This window comes from Lampetra planeri, chromosome 13, assembly GCF_965212315.1.
Source record: "Lampetra planeri chromosome 13, kcLamPlan1.2.h2, whole genome shotgun sequence".
Taxonomy (NCBI): Eukaryota; Metazoa; Chordata; class Hyperoartia; order Petromyzontiformes; family Petromyzontidae; genus Lampetra; species Lampetra planeri.
In genome coordinates, this window is record NC_136119.1 from 3,303,931 (window position 1) to 3,322,075 (window position 18,145).

The 18,145-nt window shown below is 45.1% G+C and overlaps 1 protein-coding gene across 1 annotated transcript; it reads right to left on the reverse strand.

Annotated features, from left to right (window-relative positions):
* Positions 1 to 200: 200 nt before the first annotated feature.
* LOC144721927 (acetyl-CoA acetyltransferase, mitochondrial-like) lies at positions 201 to 16,245 on the reverse strand. The gene is made up of 12 exons (XM_078599880.1): positions 16,090 to 16,245; positions 11,625 to 11,669; positions 10,939 to 11,056; positions 8,790 to 8,885; positions 6,751 to 6,851; positions 5,906 to 6,049; positions 4,991 to 5,141; positions 4,225 to 4,320; positions 3,408 to 3,521; positions 2,831 to 2,895; positions 2,318 to 2,475; positions 201 to 1,878 (listed from the first exon to the last, which is right to left on the reverse strand). Exons 1-12 carry the CDS (start codon positions 16,144 to 16,146, stop codon positions 1,758 to 1,760), a joined length of 1,266 nt encoding a protein of 421 aa, XP_078456006.1. The 5' UTR covers positions 16,147 to 16,245; the 3' UTR covers positions 201 to 1,757.
* Between the last annotated feature and the right edge of the window lie 1,900 nt (positions 16,246 to 18,145).

An 18,145-nucleotide genomic window follows, 5' to 3' on the forward strand; every position in this document is an offset into this window, starting at 1 on the left:
CACCTCTACATAGTTTAGTTGACATTGAAAGCTAAATATTTCATTGGTGACAATCTCCTCTGACAGTTGGTAGTTATGAATATTAAAGAAATAATCTTTTTTCAACCAATGAATTATTAAACATAATATGCAATGACAGTAAACACATGACAATCAAGGGTGACACTGTCCACACCCAAAGAAGGCACAACAGTAAACCGTTAGAACTCAATTGTTTTTATTTCTGTACAACCATTTAGCTTAATTTGCACAACATTTGAGTCTATTCCACACTGTGTCGTCCCTAGCCCACGTTTAATGCTTCCAAACACTTCCTCTCATCTATTTGCATTGCTTGAAACAAGGGAAAGTGGGAAGGCGAGGACATCCACAATAACACTTAGACTAAGAAATGTAACACGAAGAAATGTTTGCCAATAAAAATTACTGTGCCTGTCCCACTTGACAATAAATTGCCAAGGATCTCTTCAACGCAGGTCTCGAGGATAAATGACAATAGTTGGGTCTAGTTCCTTCTGAGGCTGAATTCTGTAGATGTACCCAAGCAGACCTCCATCACGCCAATCCCCTGGCGCATAACGGCCACACCACATTGGTCAGCTTGTTGAGAAGCTCATCAATACCGCAGGGATGCATTCAACAAGAGGTTTAACAACGAAGCTACACATTATTGGCCGTGTCGGGTGGTGGAGGGTTGTGACAATTATAAATAACTCGATTTAACCCAAAAACGTTTATTATGAATAATATTGGTTGTAAAAGCCTACGTGTTAAACTACACATGACCTTGGGAGTGAGACTGGGCTATACAAGACTTGAACATCGCAATGAATTAGATTGTTAAAGCGTGTCCATGTCTAAGTCGGCTTATATTATTGCAGAAGCTGATCTAGAATTATCCTCGACCTCAGAGGGCTACAGGACAATGAAACTGGGTTGGTCATCCTTATGAAAAGTGCTATATGCTTGGGAAACTCCTGACATGTTAAGAAATGTAAAGGCTATATACTGGTCTGTTCCAAGAAATGTAAAGGCGACATACGTATGTGTGCTGTGATATATTAGGAGTGCGAGCCGGGAAACTTGTATAGAGCATAGCAATCCCTCACCAACTGCGGAATTCATGTACACAGTTTATTATCTGTATAACCCCATAATCTCATTGTCATAATAATGGACTTCTACCCTCAACATTAAAGTTATATGAAGTTAATTTAATTTAATTTATATTTTATTATGTTGATGTGTAATGCACTGTATTTTATTCATGTTTAGTTCACAAACAGGCAAGTTAGTTAAGCTATGACGAGTCTGACCACGGCCGTGGTTCCCCTAACCCCCTATTTGCCATAGGCCTTGTATTTTACCAACCGCAGATTTGTTTACCACGGCCTTTTCCAGGAAAATTAACCTCCGCGGTTGGCGAGGGATTGCCGTATGAGCTTCCGATTCTTCCTTCGTAATGTTATTTGGAGTGCATGTACCGATTCCGTTAAAGAGGGCAAGCTAACCCAAATGAATAGCGTGTAAGACTCTCCAAAAACACAGCATCTTCGCGACACGATTACTAGGACGAGTGTGCAAAAATCGTAGAATTTAGACAAACGTTGACTCATTTGTTTTACCGTTGGCTGAAATGACACCTTCGAGGTTGAACTCTATCCTACAACAGTAATGCACGTGCTCACTCGGACGCCCGTCATCAACTACGTGACCATCATCTGTGGGGAAGGTGCCGCTGTAGGGGCCCAGGTAGCTCACAGCTTCTCAATGAGCAGGGCCGATGCACCGCCACCGCCATTGCAGATCGTAGCCATGCCGTACTCCCCTGCCTTCAGAGCATGCACCATGTGGCCAACGATCCGAGCCCCTGACATCCTGTAACAGTGTTTAAAAGACATGATGCCGATAACATTATGGGGGTAACGTTGGGGAAAAAACTGCAAAGAAGAGAAATTGCTTGGCAGTGGCAGGGTGACTTGGATGTCATTGCACTGAGCTGACACCACTGAGATTGTGGGTTCGAATCCTGGTTAAAGCCACCTGTGATTGTATTGGATTGTCAAGTGCAATGAGTTGATGGTGTCAGCTCAGTCACCATGAGCCCCTAAAACTTTAATATATATTAGAGACCCATATGAGCTTCTTTAAGCAAGCTTCTTTAAGTACTACACTCAGTATTTTTCATCGTTAAGTTCATTTTTGCAAAGCAATCCAACCTGCTCTCTCACCTGCCTTATTATTTAATCGATATGCCAAGATGGCAGTCCACCGCATCCAAGACACGTGCTATGCAGCGGCTCCCACAGTGGCTTACCCAATGGGGTGACCCAAAGCGACAGCACCTCCGTTGATGTTGACACGCGCTGGGTCAATTTCCAGAATCTTGATGTTTGCCAGGACAACCACACTGAAGGCCTCGTTTATCTCCCACATGGCGATGTTTTCTTTCTTGATACCGCTGTGTTCCAGCGCCTGTGGGAGGGAAAACGTCACACGTGAAATGCCAGCGCAGCCCAAACCACACGCTACATACTTCATTTGCATAGTTTTTAATAAGGCATCTGTGACAAAATTATCTGATATGGGACTGATTTTGTCACATCTCAGAAGCTAAGCCTGGGTCGTGCTCCCATGAGCAATCCCATGCTCAAGAGGTCGATTTAACCTTTGGGGTTATGTATTGAGCAGCACTTTTATGCTTTCCGCATTCAACAACCCGTACTGACCAACATGATGAAATATGATCTCCATGGCATCATGTGATGCACAGTCTATGTTGTATATTGTAGTCACAAATATATAACTACCATGGCTTGAGAGTTCTCACCTTGGGCACAGCATAGGCAGGAGCAATTGGGAAGTCAATGGGATCCACCGCAGCATCTCCAAAGCCTAAACAGAATTTACCGTAATTATCTGTAAATGTTTTCAAAAGTTCAAGGAAATACAACATGAAAGAAAACAAATGTCCTTTACGACATTCAGTGAGACTACGTCAGGGAGAGTATGGTCAAATAACCTCCACAACCCACATGATGTCAGGACACCGCCCTCATTTGGCAGTGGACCGCCAAAAGGCCTGTGCGTCAGAGGTCGCGACCGGGTATCCGATACCCGTACCCTACCCGATACCCGGCTACCCGTACGCGACCCTGGTGCGGCCGGGTACGGGTAGGCCGTGAGTCACCGGTGAGTAACCGTTTGTCACTCATTTCAGGTAGGGTACGGGTAGCGTACGGGTACGGGTACCCGTTTGCGACCCTGGTGCGGCCGGGTACGGGTACGAGGGGTAAGGAATCAAAACCCGTTTGCGACCTCTGCTGTGCGTGTACTGCTTCAAGTAAGGAGCGCGTAAGGGGATGGATGCAGTGTAAACAAGTCGTCGTGCAGTGGGCAGGCGGTACCGGCCACGCGTGCGAGGGGTGTGACGCCCAGCCGTTTGGCCGCCTGCGCCGTCATGAGAACCAGAGCGGCTGCCCCGTCGTTGAGGGTGCTCGCGTTGGCCGCGGTCACTGTGCCTGCAGAGAGCGAAGACCCACGGCGATTCATCAACCGCGCGGACGCGTGGATGCGCAGGGAATCAATGCCCCGGACTTTAGGGATTTTTATGGCAAGGCTGTTGAGGGGGTAAGGTTCTAACAGTTGGGCCTGACGCCCAAGTTTCAGTCCTTGCAGCAACAATCTGGAGAGAAACAACAAGTTGGTCAATCTCGTAATCTTTTGGCCTGGTCTCTCCTGTTGTCTGGAGCCAATATCTCGATGGTGAATTTCTGAATGAGACCTCTGTTGACTGTTAAGATCGGCCGATACATTTTACAGACTGCTCTCATGAACTTCACGGCTTGATACATAATCCCAATGTCAAGGACTGGCAATTTCCTGTCATCCATACTGTGTTCAACAAACCATGCTGCAGAATGCAAAAACATTTTTTCCTTCTGTATGCAATATATACATTGTTTTTTAGACATCTTAGTTCCTTGTTTTGAATCCAACCGAGCCATCAGCTGATGCACAGGATAGCATTTCTCATGCATGTTACTGTATTTATAGTCGATGTCAGCACTTCCGCTCTCTACCCAACAGCTGCATTTCAGTTCTGTGGGGTACTACATTGCAATAAATGTGCTCATGTTTAGGGGAAACGTCACATTTCCCATTACACTGTTACAGCAAATCTTTCAAAGAGTCAGGCTTGAAACAATGCATTTAAATATTTACCATTTTCCTTCTGGAACACAGTCTTCAACTTGGGAACTTTGCTGAAATCCACACGACGGAACTCTTCATCCTCCGATACCACCACGTCCGGTTTGCCTGTGCCAGGGGTAAATAAAGTTAAACAATTAAACTTTGTTCCTATCGAATCCAAAGCAACTCAATAGCTAAAAGACATCCAATATTCATTACAGGTTTATGCCAAACAACAACCACGATCACACACAAAAGCACAACCGTTTGACTCTCGGTAACAAATGCTAGCCTAGGCAGGCATCCTGGGACTTGTGAAGAAGAGTACGTCAGTTTAACAATGATGAGCTGAGATGGGCGGGCGGCTCAAAGATAGGAGTGCTGAGCTTGGCACTACCGAGATCCTCAAGGGTAACTGGCTTGATGGTCTCGGCCTGGCCATCAATGGCAGCATGTAAAACAAATCACGTTTAATTGGCAGCCAACTGGCTACATTCCAGCGGTGAGAAGTAAAATCATTAGTTTGGCTGTCACGTGACAAAGAATACTCTTTCGCAGGGCAGTTGGGTAAATATTGCCCCCTACTGTGTGGACTGGGGGTCACCTCAAATGGTCCTCAGAAGAGGTTCTGGAGTTTGTCCTGCAATACAAACAATCCATTCCTAACTCTCGCAGAGCAGTGTTCTGTGAGAATTACGAATGGATTGTTTGTCTCATGACTTAACAAAGACAGGACAGTTGAGATAAAATTTGGATAAATAAAACAAACAGATGAAAAATATGCCAAGACCCAGACCTTTCTTGGTGATGGTGACAGGCACCACCTCCTTGACCAGCTTGCCAGACTCCCAAGCCTTTTGGCTGCGCTGGTACGAGGAGATGGCGTACTGGTCCTGAGCCTCACGTGACAGCCCGAACTTGCGTGCGGTGTTCTCTGCACAGTTGCCCTGCAGTTTGAGAGGGTGGTGAACACATGGAGAATGGGCACAGGGACCATAGTACACATTTTTTTAAAGCCTGCCACGTGGTCCAAGTTGGCCAGTGTCAACCATCAAGATTTATTCATCGCTTTCTCAAAGGACATGTGAGAAACCGAGCGCGGTTTTCCAGGTTGGGCTGCGTGTCAGGCATTTCTTCTCTCAAAGTAGCACGTGGCGAAAGCTTGAAAGCAGAAATGCTCGACGTGCAGCCCTTGAATCGCATGCGGTTGTGAAAACGTACGTGTTAAAAACGGCATGCGAAACTCATAATCTAGCAACTGCGGAGGCGAGGGGTGGTGGATCACAGGAAATGTTGACTTCACCTGTTCCATCTGTATGGGATAGCGGGTTTCCTTCTCACATGCAACATGTATTCTCCAGGTCCTCCGGTTTCCTCACGCAGTTAAACACTCGTTAATTGGCTGATAATAACTTAATATATAGAGGACCACCGAGCTTGGAGGGGGGGATTTTGTGCCAGGTCACCGCGTCGCTGCCTTTCCCGCTTGTCTGTGGTTCCTCGCGACCTGAGTCGCTTCTCTCTCTTCGAGATCGAGTGAAAACCGCGCGCGTTACAAGTTTATATTGTAAGCATTATTCTTGCCAACTCTGGGTGATTTGGTCAGAGGCTGACAAAGCACAATAGTTATTAAGCGAGAAAGTCAAGCTGTGTTTCAGGAATGTGTATGAAAGCCAAGTTGCGAATGCAATTGGTTTAAGCTGGTGCCCACCATGTGGATCTTGTTGTAGACGTCCGTTAGTCCATCGTGAACAATTAAATCTTCCAGGGAGACGCGGCCGTACGGCGGATCTTCACGCCGCATGATGAAGGGGACGTTGGACATGCTCTCCATACCGCCCGCAACCATCACCTCCTGCACGCACGCGAACAGACAAAGCTCCCCTCTGTAGCCATACGGACTGTTGGAGGAAGCTCTGTGAGCTCTGATCACCTATTTAGAGGCTGGAGTGGCGCATCAAGGGGCGATATGGCCAGAAACATGCATGGCCAAATTTATCACCCCATGTTTATACACTGCACATAGCACTCATTTAAGGCTCAGTCAACATAGGAGAGGTCCAGGACAAGTCCTGATGCCACTTGTCCCCGACGTTGGCTGTGACCAGGAATCAAACTTCGGTGTGCATGTACAAAGACAAAGATCCCACGTATAGTCTTAACAGACTGTTGGAGCAAGTGCTGTTAGTGAGCAGCTATGAAGGCCAGCACGGCACATAAGGGGGTGGGTGGGCAACACCACGCCCGGCCACCTTCGTCTCCCTAGTGACGATGTTTACACACTGCACTAGGTACTCATTTGGGGCTGAGTCGACTTCCAGGAGGCCCAGGACCGGTTCAGATAATCATCACTTGTGTTGGCCGTGAGCGGGAATTGAACCTAGGTCGCCGGGTTCGTAGCGCAGCGTGCTAGCTGCTACCCAACCGCTCGCTCCCCACGTGTGCATGTACACAGATCCACATGCACAATGTGATCAACAAAGCACACCACAGCACTTGCGTACAACGCACACATTGTGAATACTGAAAACACCATCGTAATCCCCTCCCTCTGACCTGGTGGCCACACATGAGGCTCTGTGACGCCATCATGATCGCCTTCATCCCTGAAGCGCACACTTTGTTGATGGTTGTGGCAGGAGTTGAGATTGGCAAACCTGAAAATGTGCAAACGGTTTGCATTACTTAATTTATCTTTATAAAGCCAGCATAGGGTCATTAAAGCTCACGTGGTTTGTTTACAAGTAGCTCACTAAATTAACATTCTAATCAAACATCACCGCTACAAAACCTATTTTAAGAATGTATAAACAATCATTAAGTGGCTGAAAACATCTTAATAAATATAGGACCGCAGAAATTGGGCAATTGTTGGCACCAGCTCATCACCTGGCTGCCTTACAACTTGCCTGTTGTTGCTCAGCAACTGTGAGATACAATTGTATAAACTGGTATAAAAACCATACATTGTCATAATTAAGAAAATCTACCAGCAGTGGATAACGTCATCAAATTTCTCATTGGCTGACAATTTTTTTATTTATAAAAAAACAACAGGTGGCCAGATGACTCAGGATTATGAGCCACTACTGATGAGATGCTGCGTAATAATCCAGGTTTCATTTACCTGTGATTAAATCAGATTCCCAAGTGTAGAGCGAGTTGATGAGCCCAGCCCGGTCATAAATGACAGGGGGAAAAATGATTTAATTTGGTTTTCACTGAATCTATCTGATAGCCAACTCTGCGAAATAAAATTGTTGGTTGTTGCATGTGCAGAACTTTAGTTTTGTAGCTACAGTTGAATGTCGCTTGGTCACAGGAAAGAGGGAAGTGGGTGTTGCCGCCTTTGAATTTAAGAAAAAATTTGGACACCGGTCACGTATGAATCGGTTGTTACTTTACATAGCAACATCGCCCCCTACTGGCAGACTGGTGCTCATTTGCAGACTGGTGCTGCACGCACCTTGTGCCACCTCGAGGTGGTTGTCAGTGGACGACCACCTTTGATAGATTGCCGTAACGCAGCAGGGCAGTTGAGATTAGATGGTGAGGAATTTAAAAGCCCTATAATTGCAAATCCTGAAAGTCATATGCAGGCAGTCCCCGGGTTACGGAAGGGTTAGGCTCCCAAGAACGATCCGTAACCCAAATTTTCCTTATGTCGGAAACTGAACAATTCTCCCCCAAAATCAAGATAAAACCCCATAGCCGGAAACAGTTGTGCCTCCCCTACCCGATTACTAGGTTCGTTTTCTCTCAGTACTGTATCGCGCTGTCAACCGTTTTCTATCGCTACCTTTAGCGTATTGCTGTACATATGCTCTGCACTTCCTATGATTCTTTCATTTAATCGAATATCTACCCTAACACTACCCATAATTAAACTAATGGAACAGACTGTATCCAATTGTTTATGAATACCACGAAACATTTTATTATTAATTGTTAACAGAAAGCAGTCACTTCCGAATGTTCTTTTACAGTGCATTAGGCTAGGCCTGGACCTTATCCAATTGCTGTTGGTTGAGACCGTACGTGAAATTGTAATGGTGTTAAATAAAGCACATACAGTAAATAACTCATGAAATACACCTAAAGTTAAGAAAACGAGCAATATAAACATGGGAAAAATAGAGTTCTAAGCATAGAAAAAATTATGTAACACTACAAAAGGAAAATAAATACATAAGGCTACAAAAAAATCAATTTACCATATCCTAGTGAAGCTCGGGCTTGGTGAAGGTGGCGTTTTGGTGGAGTAAGGCGTAAGGCGGGGCCTACGCCTTGCTCCACGGTCTGCATCCTCAACCTCACCGCGCTGCACTGTTTGCGGATACGTAACTAACGCAACAATGTCTGCATATTGAATTTGTCTTAACACGATTTATTGGAGCATTTCCGTAAGGTCGGATTTCCATAAGTTGGGTCTTCCGCAACCTGGGGGAACTTACTGCATCCTAACAAATATGTGTTTGGGAGAATGCCGAAGCCGCAGCCAAAACAGTGCTGAGGAGACCCGTCTGATAAAACAGAGGAGTTGTGGAAGCTTATTATGTGTGGGTGGCAACCCTGCAAGGCTGCGATTGGCTCGCCTGCTGCGATGAGTGCCTGCCTGGCTGGCGCCTGCCCCTCTCCGCCCTGCAGCACGTTCCCCATGTACACCTCCTGCACGTCCTCCGGGCGAATGCCTGCATGTGGGGCGGTCACACAAAGTTAAACGATATTGCTTCGGAAGTACAAATGTTTCAAAGTTCAAAGTTCATTTATTAGGTATAGCCCTGTGAGCCATTCGGCTCTTGAATCGGGTGCAACCGCAACAAACAAAAAGCAAAAACATGAACAAGAAAACATCTTAAAGTGAATATGTGCAAACAGAAAATCCAAGAAAAGACAGCAAAATATTGCAGAAAAATCACCGTACACCAACCCTGTGCAAATATCCCAGTGGGATATATGATCAAATCTATAAACACGTTTATCAACCCTCTCAGCTATGGTTCATCAAAAGACAAAGATCCCCCATATAGCCTTCAACAGACTGTTGGAGCAAGTGATGTTAGCGAGCACCTATGAAGGTCGGCACGGTACACGAGGGGGCGAGTATCCAGCACCACGCCTGACCGCCTTTGTCTCCCCAGTGGCAATGTTTACACATTACACCAGGTAATCATTTAAGGCTGACTCGACCTAGGGGAAGCCCAAGACTGGTTCAAATAATCGTCACTGGTGTTGGCCGTGAGCGGGAATCGAACTCGGGTGGCCGGGTTCGTAGCACAGGGCGCTAACCGCCATACCACCGCTTCCCACACACACACCCACATTGAATCAACCGCCATACTGCAGGATAAAAACATTTGCCTTCATCTCTATGATATGTTCTCGGGTTGTACTGGGTGTTGTTTGGCATGATGTCTGACATCATGATGTGCTGGGAGCTTCTTCAGTTCCTCAATTCTTGAAGAATCTCCCAGCATGTGGAGCGAATCAACACGTTGCATGACCAGAAAATTTCATAGAGCTATGCAGCAGAAGCCACAGTAGTTTACTTTTTTGCCTTTCATCCTTCCTTCCCCACTCTACTATAATTTGCACCCTGAGCCTGCCTTGCAAATTAGATTTTTTTTTTACATTTCATTTGGCTCTCACTTGATCTGAAACTAAATATAGGAACGGGCAAGGGGTGCCGTAAAATAAACAAATGCATTGCAGCATGGCACAACATTTTTGTGAGCAACAAAAAAGAAAAATTTAAAGTGAATTAAGGTAAAAAAACGACTTTATTTCACCAGCTGAGTTGCTCATGAAGATTATTTTACAATAGACGCCCTTGTGTTGACAAAAATATATTTTGGTGGAAAAAGTATATTTTTCTTGTAATTTAACCATGGAAAATTATTACATATCGAAGGAACTTGGATTGACAACCAAAATAAGGCTCTTGCAAATGCATTACAGCATCTCTAACAGCTGCTCGATGAAGAATTTGTGAAGGCTTGTCAATATGGAAACTTATAAGTATCTTTGCATTTATGAAGGTTGTTTTTGCTAGATTTAACGTACATGTTTTTCCTATAGTTTATGTGCTCAATTAAATATATCATTCATTAAATGTTCACCAGTCTCTTATCAGTGAGCAGATCTGCACATGTATATTATGAAAATGAATCGCCCTCTAAGCACATTTTATACTTTGACTCCTGTTTAGTCTGGTTTTTGTTTTTGCAGTACAAAAGGGAAATAAACGCACCTAAAATAACATGCTGACATGATACTTTACCTTCTCACACCCACCACAAAGACAAAGATCCCCCATATAGCTTTAACAGACTGTTGGGGCAAGTGCTGTTACCGATCAACACCTATGAAGGCTGGCACGGCACACGAGGGGGTGGCTGGTCAGCACCACGCCTGGCCGCCTTTGTCTCCCCAGTGGCAATATTTTTGCGCACCACAGGTACTCATTTGAGGCTAAGTCAACCTAGTGGAGGCCCAGGACCGGTTCAGATAATCGTCACTGATGTTGACCGTGAGCAGGAATCAAACTCATATCACTGGGTTCGTAGTGTAGCGCAGCGCGCTAAGCAGTACACTTACCGCTCCCCATCACACACACAACCCACACAGCCACCAGTCCCCCATAATCATCATAATGTTCCTGGAACACTATCGGCCATCAGCCAAAGACTACCCTGCACACACCTCCCAGGCACAGAGCTCCACACACACAAACACAAAACGTACCAGATTTCTGCACGGCAGCTTGGATCGCGATGGAACCCAGTTTGGGGGCAGTGATCGAGGACAGGGAACTCCGGAATGAGCCGACCGGTGTACGTACGGCACTGACGATGACCACCTCCTGCACAAATATAAAATATGGATATATATACACACATGGACGCCAGTTACTGGGTAGCCACTCAATATATCACTAGAGTGGCTGGAACTCATAACATTGGGGGCACCAAACTCAACTAAAAATATAAACAAGTACGTACTTGGAATTAGAACATGTATGCACGATACATGACTACAGTAGTCTCAAGGCCTCCCCATACCACACTGGTTATGGGGGTCGTTTGACCATACTTTACCATGCTGGTCAGTGTGGGTGTGTAAAGGTGGAGTGCCCAACGCAAGTTCTCAGATACCACTCGACATTGATGTTAGCCGTGCTCGGAAATTGAACTCAGGGGGCGAGGGTTCGCAGCGCAGCGTGCCAATCACTATGCAATAACTTCACTCCGAATACATGTGTGGTGGCTGGAAATGTTCATGTTCATGACAATGAGTTGGGGTGCGCAACAGTCTCATATTTTGCAGGTGAAATGTCTTGACAGACTTACAGCAAGGCATCACCAGAATGAAATTCCCCCAACGTTATGTGTACGTATTGCCCCTGTTTGTAACCCAGAATGGCCACTCACGTTCAGCGCAGACCCAGACGTGTAGCTTCTTTGCAGCCATTGATTCTGCGCCAAAAATATCCAGAACATTTTCGTTATGGCACATTGATATATTCACACACTGCAGGATGGGGGAGTTCAACATCACGTCACAACACCACCGCGAGATCTCCCCTCCCCCTGGTTTGCCTGTTGGAAAGAAACTGTTCCCCCAGTGAAGGTGCCTTTGAACAGCATTGAGAGATTTCCTTGTCACGCACTCTGTGTGTTTACCCACCAACGGAATTTAAACGGTGATTGCGTTAACGCTAAACATTCGTACAGAGCTTGCATTTTAGGTGACATTCTTTGTCCTCTGGCCTACATTTTTTGGGGAGTATTTGGTTGCATAAAGCAATGAAAAATGGGCACTTTTTTTAACGAGGTCATAAAGCAGTTTTCATGTTTCTTGTCCATCAAACATTAATTCCAAATATGCAATAGAATGCAAGTCAAGAACGTCACGTTAAAAGCTAAATAATGTAAGATGTTTGTATCCGGTAAAGGTAACATAAAGGTGCAGCCCTCCAATTGCCTGCTCAGCCCACTGCTGTCAGAAAGGCCTCCACTAAAAGGAAAATCTAGAGAAACTTCTCGAAAGGGTATTTGGCCTACTTTTCCACGCTGCCAGTGTGTATAGAACGAAGCGGGAGCATAACCACACTTTAACCCACCACTCACGACCTTTCGATCAACTAAGGTGGATGAACATTTAGGTCATTTTCAAACAATTCATGCGAGTTCAATTGTGATTCATGAACATACTACTGTATGGTTATATGGTCGGTGTTACTAAACCTAGTTAATATTCTCACAAGAAAGCAGTGTGAGGTGGCTTTACAGCATGCATATTCATGAGTTTAGCGGTAATCTTCCAGCCATAAGTGACACGACACTTCTCACGTACAGGGATAGGCATGGGACTGTCTGACACTGCAGCCATCTCGCTAGACCACAGCACTGGCCAATACTCCGACCTCAAATGCCCCCGTATTTCCATTACCCTGCAAGGAAGCACGCCTGGCACTTCATACACTCAGCGTGACAGCTCTGCATTGGGAATCATAGGGACAAACTTTAGAGGGTGATCCAGTTTTAGATACTCTACTGATTTCTAATCACCCTCTTGACAGTCTTCTCAACGGGTGATTGCCTATTGTGTAATTTTTATGGCTCCGTATCTTACAGAGGAGAAAATTAAAATATGTAATAAGTGTGTTGAGATTGGTGACAGACATGTAGAGGCTTAGAAATACAATGTTTCTCTATAATGTCTCCATATTCTTTCATTGGGGAATCTATAAATAGTTCACCATTGTAGTTTGTAGTTATGATGAAAACTTTAAGCACACTGATCTTGATGTTGGGCCCATGAAAATTATGGCTTGAAGGTTGAAAAGTTTCACTTACAGGGCAGGGGACAGCCTAAAATTCTAAAGGGCTTCCACTGAAGTCTGGTGCAAAACACTTGGCAACATATGATCTCTCTTATCAATGAACCAAGTAATTTACCTCCCAAGGAGTGTGCTGTAGGCTAAGCCTGATATAATGTTTACTAGTATTACACATGATAATGAAATTGTCACAATTTACAAAGTCCTGCAGCTATCAGTTTCATCGCTAAATGTGCAGTTCCCGTAAAAGTACAAACATACATATTCTTGGCTCTTTCAGTAAAGTCACATAGAAGGGAAGCAATACAATTAAAAACAAATTATTGCCGTGGTTTTCACACCTGATGATGATTGCTTGTGTTGCAATCGAAACGTCGTGAGAATTTATTGTTTTATATTTGTATTATTTTATTGTTTCCCTTCTACGTGACTTTACCGAAAGAACCAAGAATATGAATCCCTGCAGTCACGAAAACTTTACATCAATACAAACATACAATGAAAGCAAACACGTTTTGATTCCCCTATATTAATGCAGCGTGTTTATGATATCCAGTAGCGGCCCCAGGGTTCCAGTGACCTGGTTGTGAGGGCAGCAAGGCGTGGAGTTACCTCCTTGTTAAGTGTGAAGGTCACTGGGCTGTTATGACCAGCGCTGGTATCTCGAGTGTGCAACAGGTGTACAAATGTGCACAACGAATAATAAGTTGGTCTACGGTCATCAGCCATGATCAATCCACTGCTTGATGAAGGCCTCCTCAAGCTGTGACCGATCTCTTATGGTCGAGCGATGCATCGTCAACTCCATCTAGTTTTTCTTCTTGGTTCTTTCGGTAAAGTCACGTAGAAGGGAATAATAAAAGAATAAAAATAAAACATAATAAAATAAAATTCTCACGACGTTTCGGCCACAACACAAGCAGCCGTCCTCAGGTGAAGAACAGGTCTGTCAGAAAGACAGCGCTTCAGACAGCTCGGTCTTCACCTGAGGACGGCTGCTTGTGTTGTGGCCGAAACGTCGTGAGAATTTTATTTTATTATGTTTTATTTTTATTATTTTATTATTTCCCTTCTACGTGACTTTACCGAAAGAACCAAGAAGATGAATCCCTGCAGTCACGAAAGCTTTAAATCGAAAAATCCATATAGTTTTTTTAACGGGAGCTGATCTCATAGCTTCATCTCAGCAGTGGACACGTCCCCGAAGACGCATCTCCTCATTTGGTTGCCATTCCTTCCTTCGTTTTCACTCCCGGTCACGATTTCTCCTCGCAACGTTTCCTGTCCAAACCCACTAACATTTTGTAACAGTTCCATTCAAATAATTAAGAAAAAATGTGATGCAAGATGCCAAAGCAGTTAATTGCCATACAAATGCAAGTACCGTTACCATATATACCAATTACTTGGTGATGCTGCATTAGTAGTTGGGGACAAGCACAAATTTGTATGTGTTCCCTGATCCATGTGTTTCTCTTTATGTCTGCGTTATTCAAAGTCGACGAAACTGCGGTTGCCCAGCCGGCTACAGCCATACTGACAGGACTATGAAGACCAAAATGTTCAAACAAGCATTGGGCGAGATTCAATTATGGGGAGGGTTTGTTCATCAACTAGCGGTGAACATTCCACGTTCTTATTATATAGCAGGGACCGGTTGAGTGAAACCTGCAGCCCACCCAGGTGATTCGCACTTCACCGACCTGCGAAGATGATGCCGATGGTGGACGTGGGTGTTACTCTTTGGTTCTTTCGGTAAAGTCACGTAGGTATAAAATAAAATAAATTAAATCACGACGTTTCGACCGCAACACAAGCAATCGTCATCAAATTTCGATTTCAAGCTTTCGTGACTGCAGGGATTCATCTTCTTGGTTCTTTCGGTAAAGTCACGTAGATGGCAAATAATAAAATAATACAAATAAAACATAATAACAGGGCTGTTCTTCACCTGAGGACGGCTGCTTGCGTTGTGGCCGCAACGTCGTGAGAATTGTATTTTATTATGTTAAATGTTTATTATTTTATTATTTCCCTTCAACGTGACTTTAACGAAAGAACCAAGAAGACCAATCATCATCAGTTGGGAAAACCACAGCACGAACATTTTTGCTGAAGTGGGAGAGAGATACCGTGGTAAGATCGACGTGGGTGTTGTTGGGGACGACTCGACTTCGACTAGGATGTGAAATCCCACAAATTGCAGGTGTTGATGCCCAAAATCAACCACGGCGCTTTCATTTGCAACCCGCGCGCTCCACCCCGACACGACACCGCTGCTGGCAGCAGTGGATGCCGTACGAATCGCCGTCAGCTCGGCAGACGCGGGGCTTTTGGCTGAACTCGTGCTCACCCCGACACCATCGGGCTCAACGTTAATCACTTGCAAACCAAGGCGACCCCGACCCACGCGCCGCGCCAAAGCCGTGCACGCAGGATAACCAACCGCGCTCGTAATTCGTTTACAAACAAATGATAAAAGCCTCGACAAGACGTTTTGTAGCGAGTGCTGTTAGCGAGCTATACCTATTAATGCCGGTAACCACTCCCGGCCGCCTTCGTCTCCCCAGTTGGCGACGTTCAACAAAGACAAACAAAGACAAGGAAATTCGCCAAGGGCAGCAAACGTGAGGGCAAGTTCGGAACGCCAGAAATGAATCGGTGGCGAATCAGCCTGGGATGGAGCAGACAGCAAAAAACGCAGCTATTGGGAGAAGCATGGAAAGAGACAGCGGTGAAGCGGGCAGTGTGGATGCAGCAGCGTGCAAAGCGTTAAGGAAGCTGGCAGCAATATTAGAATTGGCCACCATGCAACGGAATCCCCACCAAGTCATCAAGTCAGCCACACTGGTGTCAGGCATTGAGAAGTAAGGAGGACCACTCCACCACCATGGCAATATACAAAGAGCCCCCGTATATCCTCAACAGACTAGAGGGGCAAGTGCTGTTAGCGAGCAGCTATGAAGGCCGGCACTGTGGCACACGCAGCACCACCAATACACAACACAGGGAGAGGGGGGGTGGGGTGTGCATGGTAATTCTCTGTCTCTCACCACCAGCAAGGCGGCCCGGGGCGCCCTGAGGGAGGGAGAGGCGGCACGGCACAGCATGGCTCCTTCTCGTGGTCTCCTTCTCGCTCTGTGGCTGCCCGCGTCTGACTTAACAGCTGATGAGTCAGCTGAAGCCGAACCAGGCGGGTGGTGGTGGGGCGGGGGGGGGTGTGTCTGTGACGTCACGCCGAGGCGGCCAATAGGTGACAGCCACGCCCCCTCACCCTTGTCACCGTTCGGGGGCGTGACGTCATGGGGCCGTTGATTGGCCAATAGGATGAAGCGGAGACCGCGGCCCCCTTTCGCCATCGTCGTGTGGGGAGTGACGTCACGCGCGTGTTAACCGGTGCGTGGTGGTTGTCGCTGTGCGGGGGAGACGTCATTGATGTTTGTTGCGATGACATCACTCAACTGTCCCGCATTGAGCGAGGAGTTGTGACGGTGTGACGTCATTAGGTGGCTTCGCCAATCGGTTGAAGTGTGGGAGAAGCGAGGTGTGATGTCATTAGCAACGTACTTGAGAAATACGTAAACGAAAAAATATAGGAAATAATTTAAACATGCTTCGCTTAAAAAAAACTAAATACATTTTGTACATACCTGGGGATGTCCGGACTGCTACTAGCAGCAGTAATAGACAACTGTGGACTGGTCTCATTCGGACTCAATGCTCATTGTCACAAAGTCTGCCTCTGGGAGTCAGAACCATACATTGTAGAGTCCCACTTCTCTACGAAGGGGAAAATTAACTTGGATAATTACAATCAATAATCTTGGCTAATACCAAGGACGTAATTATAATATTAAAATATGCTCAAAATGTCCCCCCCAATATATTGCTATAAAATAGATTTATGTTTATATCATTGTGGTTATGGTTGTACTTTATTAATCCCGAATCTCTGCCGTTACATACAATGAAACAAGAAAAGGTAAAAAACAGAAATGTAATACAATACACTACTCGACAATATTGTAAAAAATTAATAAAAAGTCCATCCTGTGTGTTAGTGAAATTTTGTTATATTTTAGACAGGAAATGAGTTTTCAAATTTAGATTTTTTTTTCTAGGGCGGGAAACCCAGACCCCCTGGAAGATTTGGTCCCCCCCAATGTTGACTCCATGGTTACGGTCTTGGCCAATACCAATGTAGCGTTAGCCAAGTTAACGGGCCCTATAGTGTTGAAGTGAAGATCCCATATAACGTGTATGGTTGCCTGTGGCAGACTTTGTAGCATAAAGCATTGGTGACTACTGTATTGTGTTAACGAGTCTTAATAAGGACGAAACTTATTCGTCTATCTCAATGCCTGCCAGTCGGTCAAAGGGTATGTATTTTGATGATGTACTAAGACAAAATCTATCGCAATGCACTTCAAGAAATACTGACGGATTTTTTTTCGCATCAAGACCAAGCAACGGTGCACTGCAAGAGGTCACAGGGAGAGATGTTAACTACCTCGCCCGGTATACAAAGAGGTCGTGGGTTCGATCCCGACCCTGACCCGTGTACATTTGGAGTTTGCGTGTCTCACTCCCCGTGGTTTCCGTGGATTTGTATCTGGGTCCTCTGGTTATTCCCTCCACATAAAAACCACGCGTTTAGAGTATTTGGCTGCTGTAAATTTCCACAGAAGTCACTTCATATTCTTGGTTCTTTCGGTAAAGTTACGTGACATTACCGAAATAACCAAGAATATGAATCCCTGCAGATTTGAAAGCTTTAAATCAAAATATAAGTCACTTCGTAGAGCTGTCATTTGTGATGGTCAGGTCGCTTCTGGAAAAAAAGCTGTACTGGAAAGTTCAGTTTGAGCCTTACCTGGTAAAATACAAAAATACAGAGGTCACCAACTGGTGGCAGCAGTCTTAATTTAGGAGCTTTCGTGACTGCAGGAATTATTCTTTGGTTCTTTTCGGTTAAGTCACGTCTAAAAATAAAATAATAAATTAAAATAACATATTACGACGTTTCGATTGCAACACAAGCAATCATCATCAGGTATAAAAGAAATAGCAACAAAAATCTAACTAGAAAACTATAGACAGACATACAAG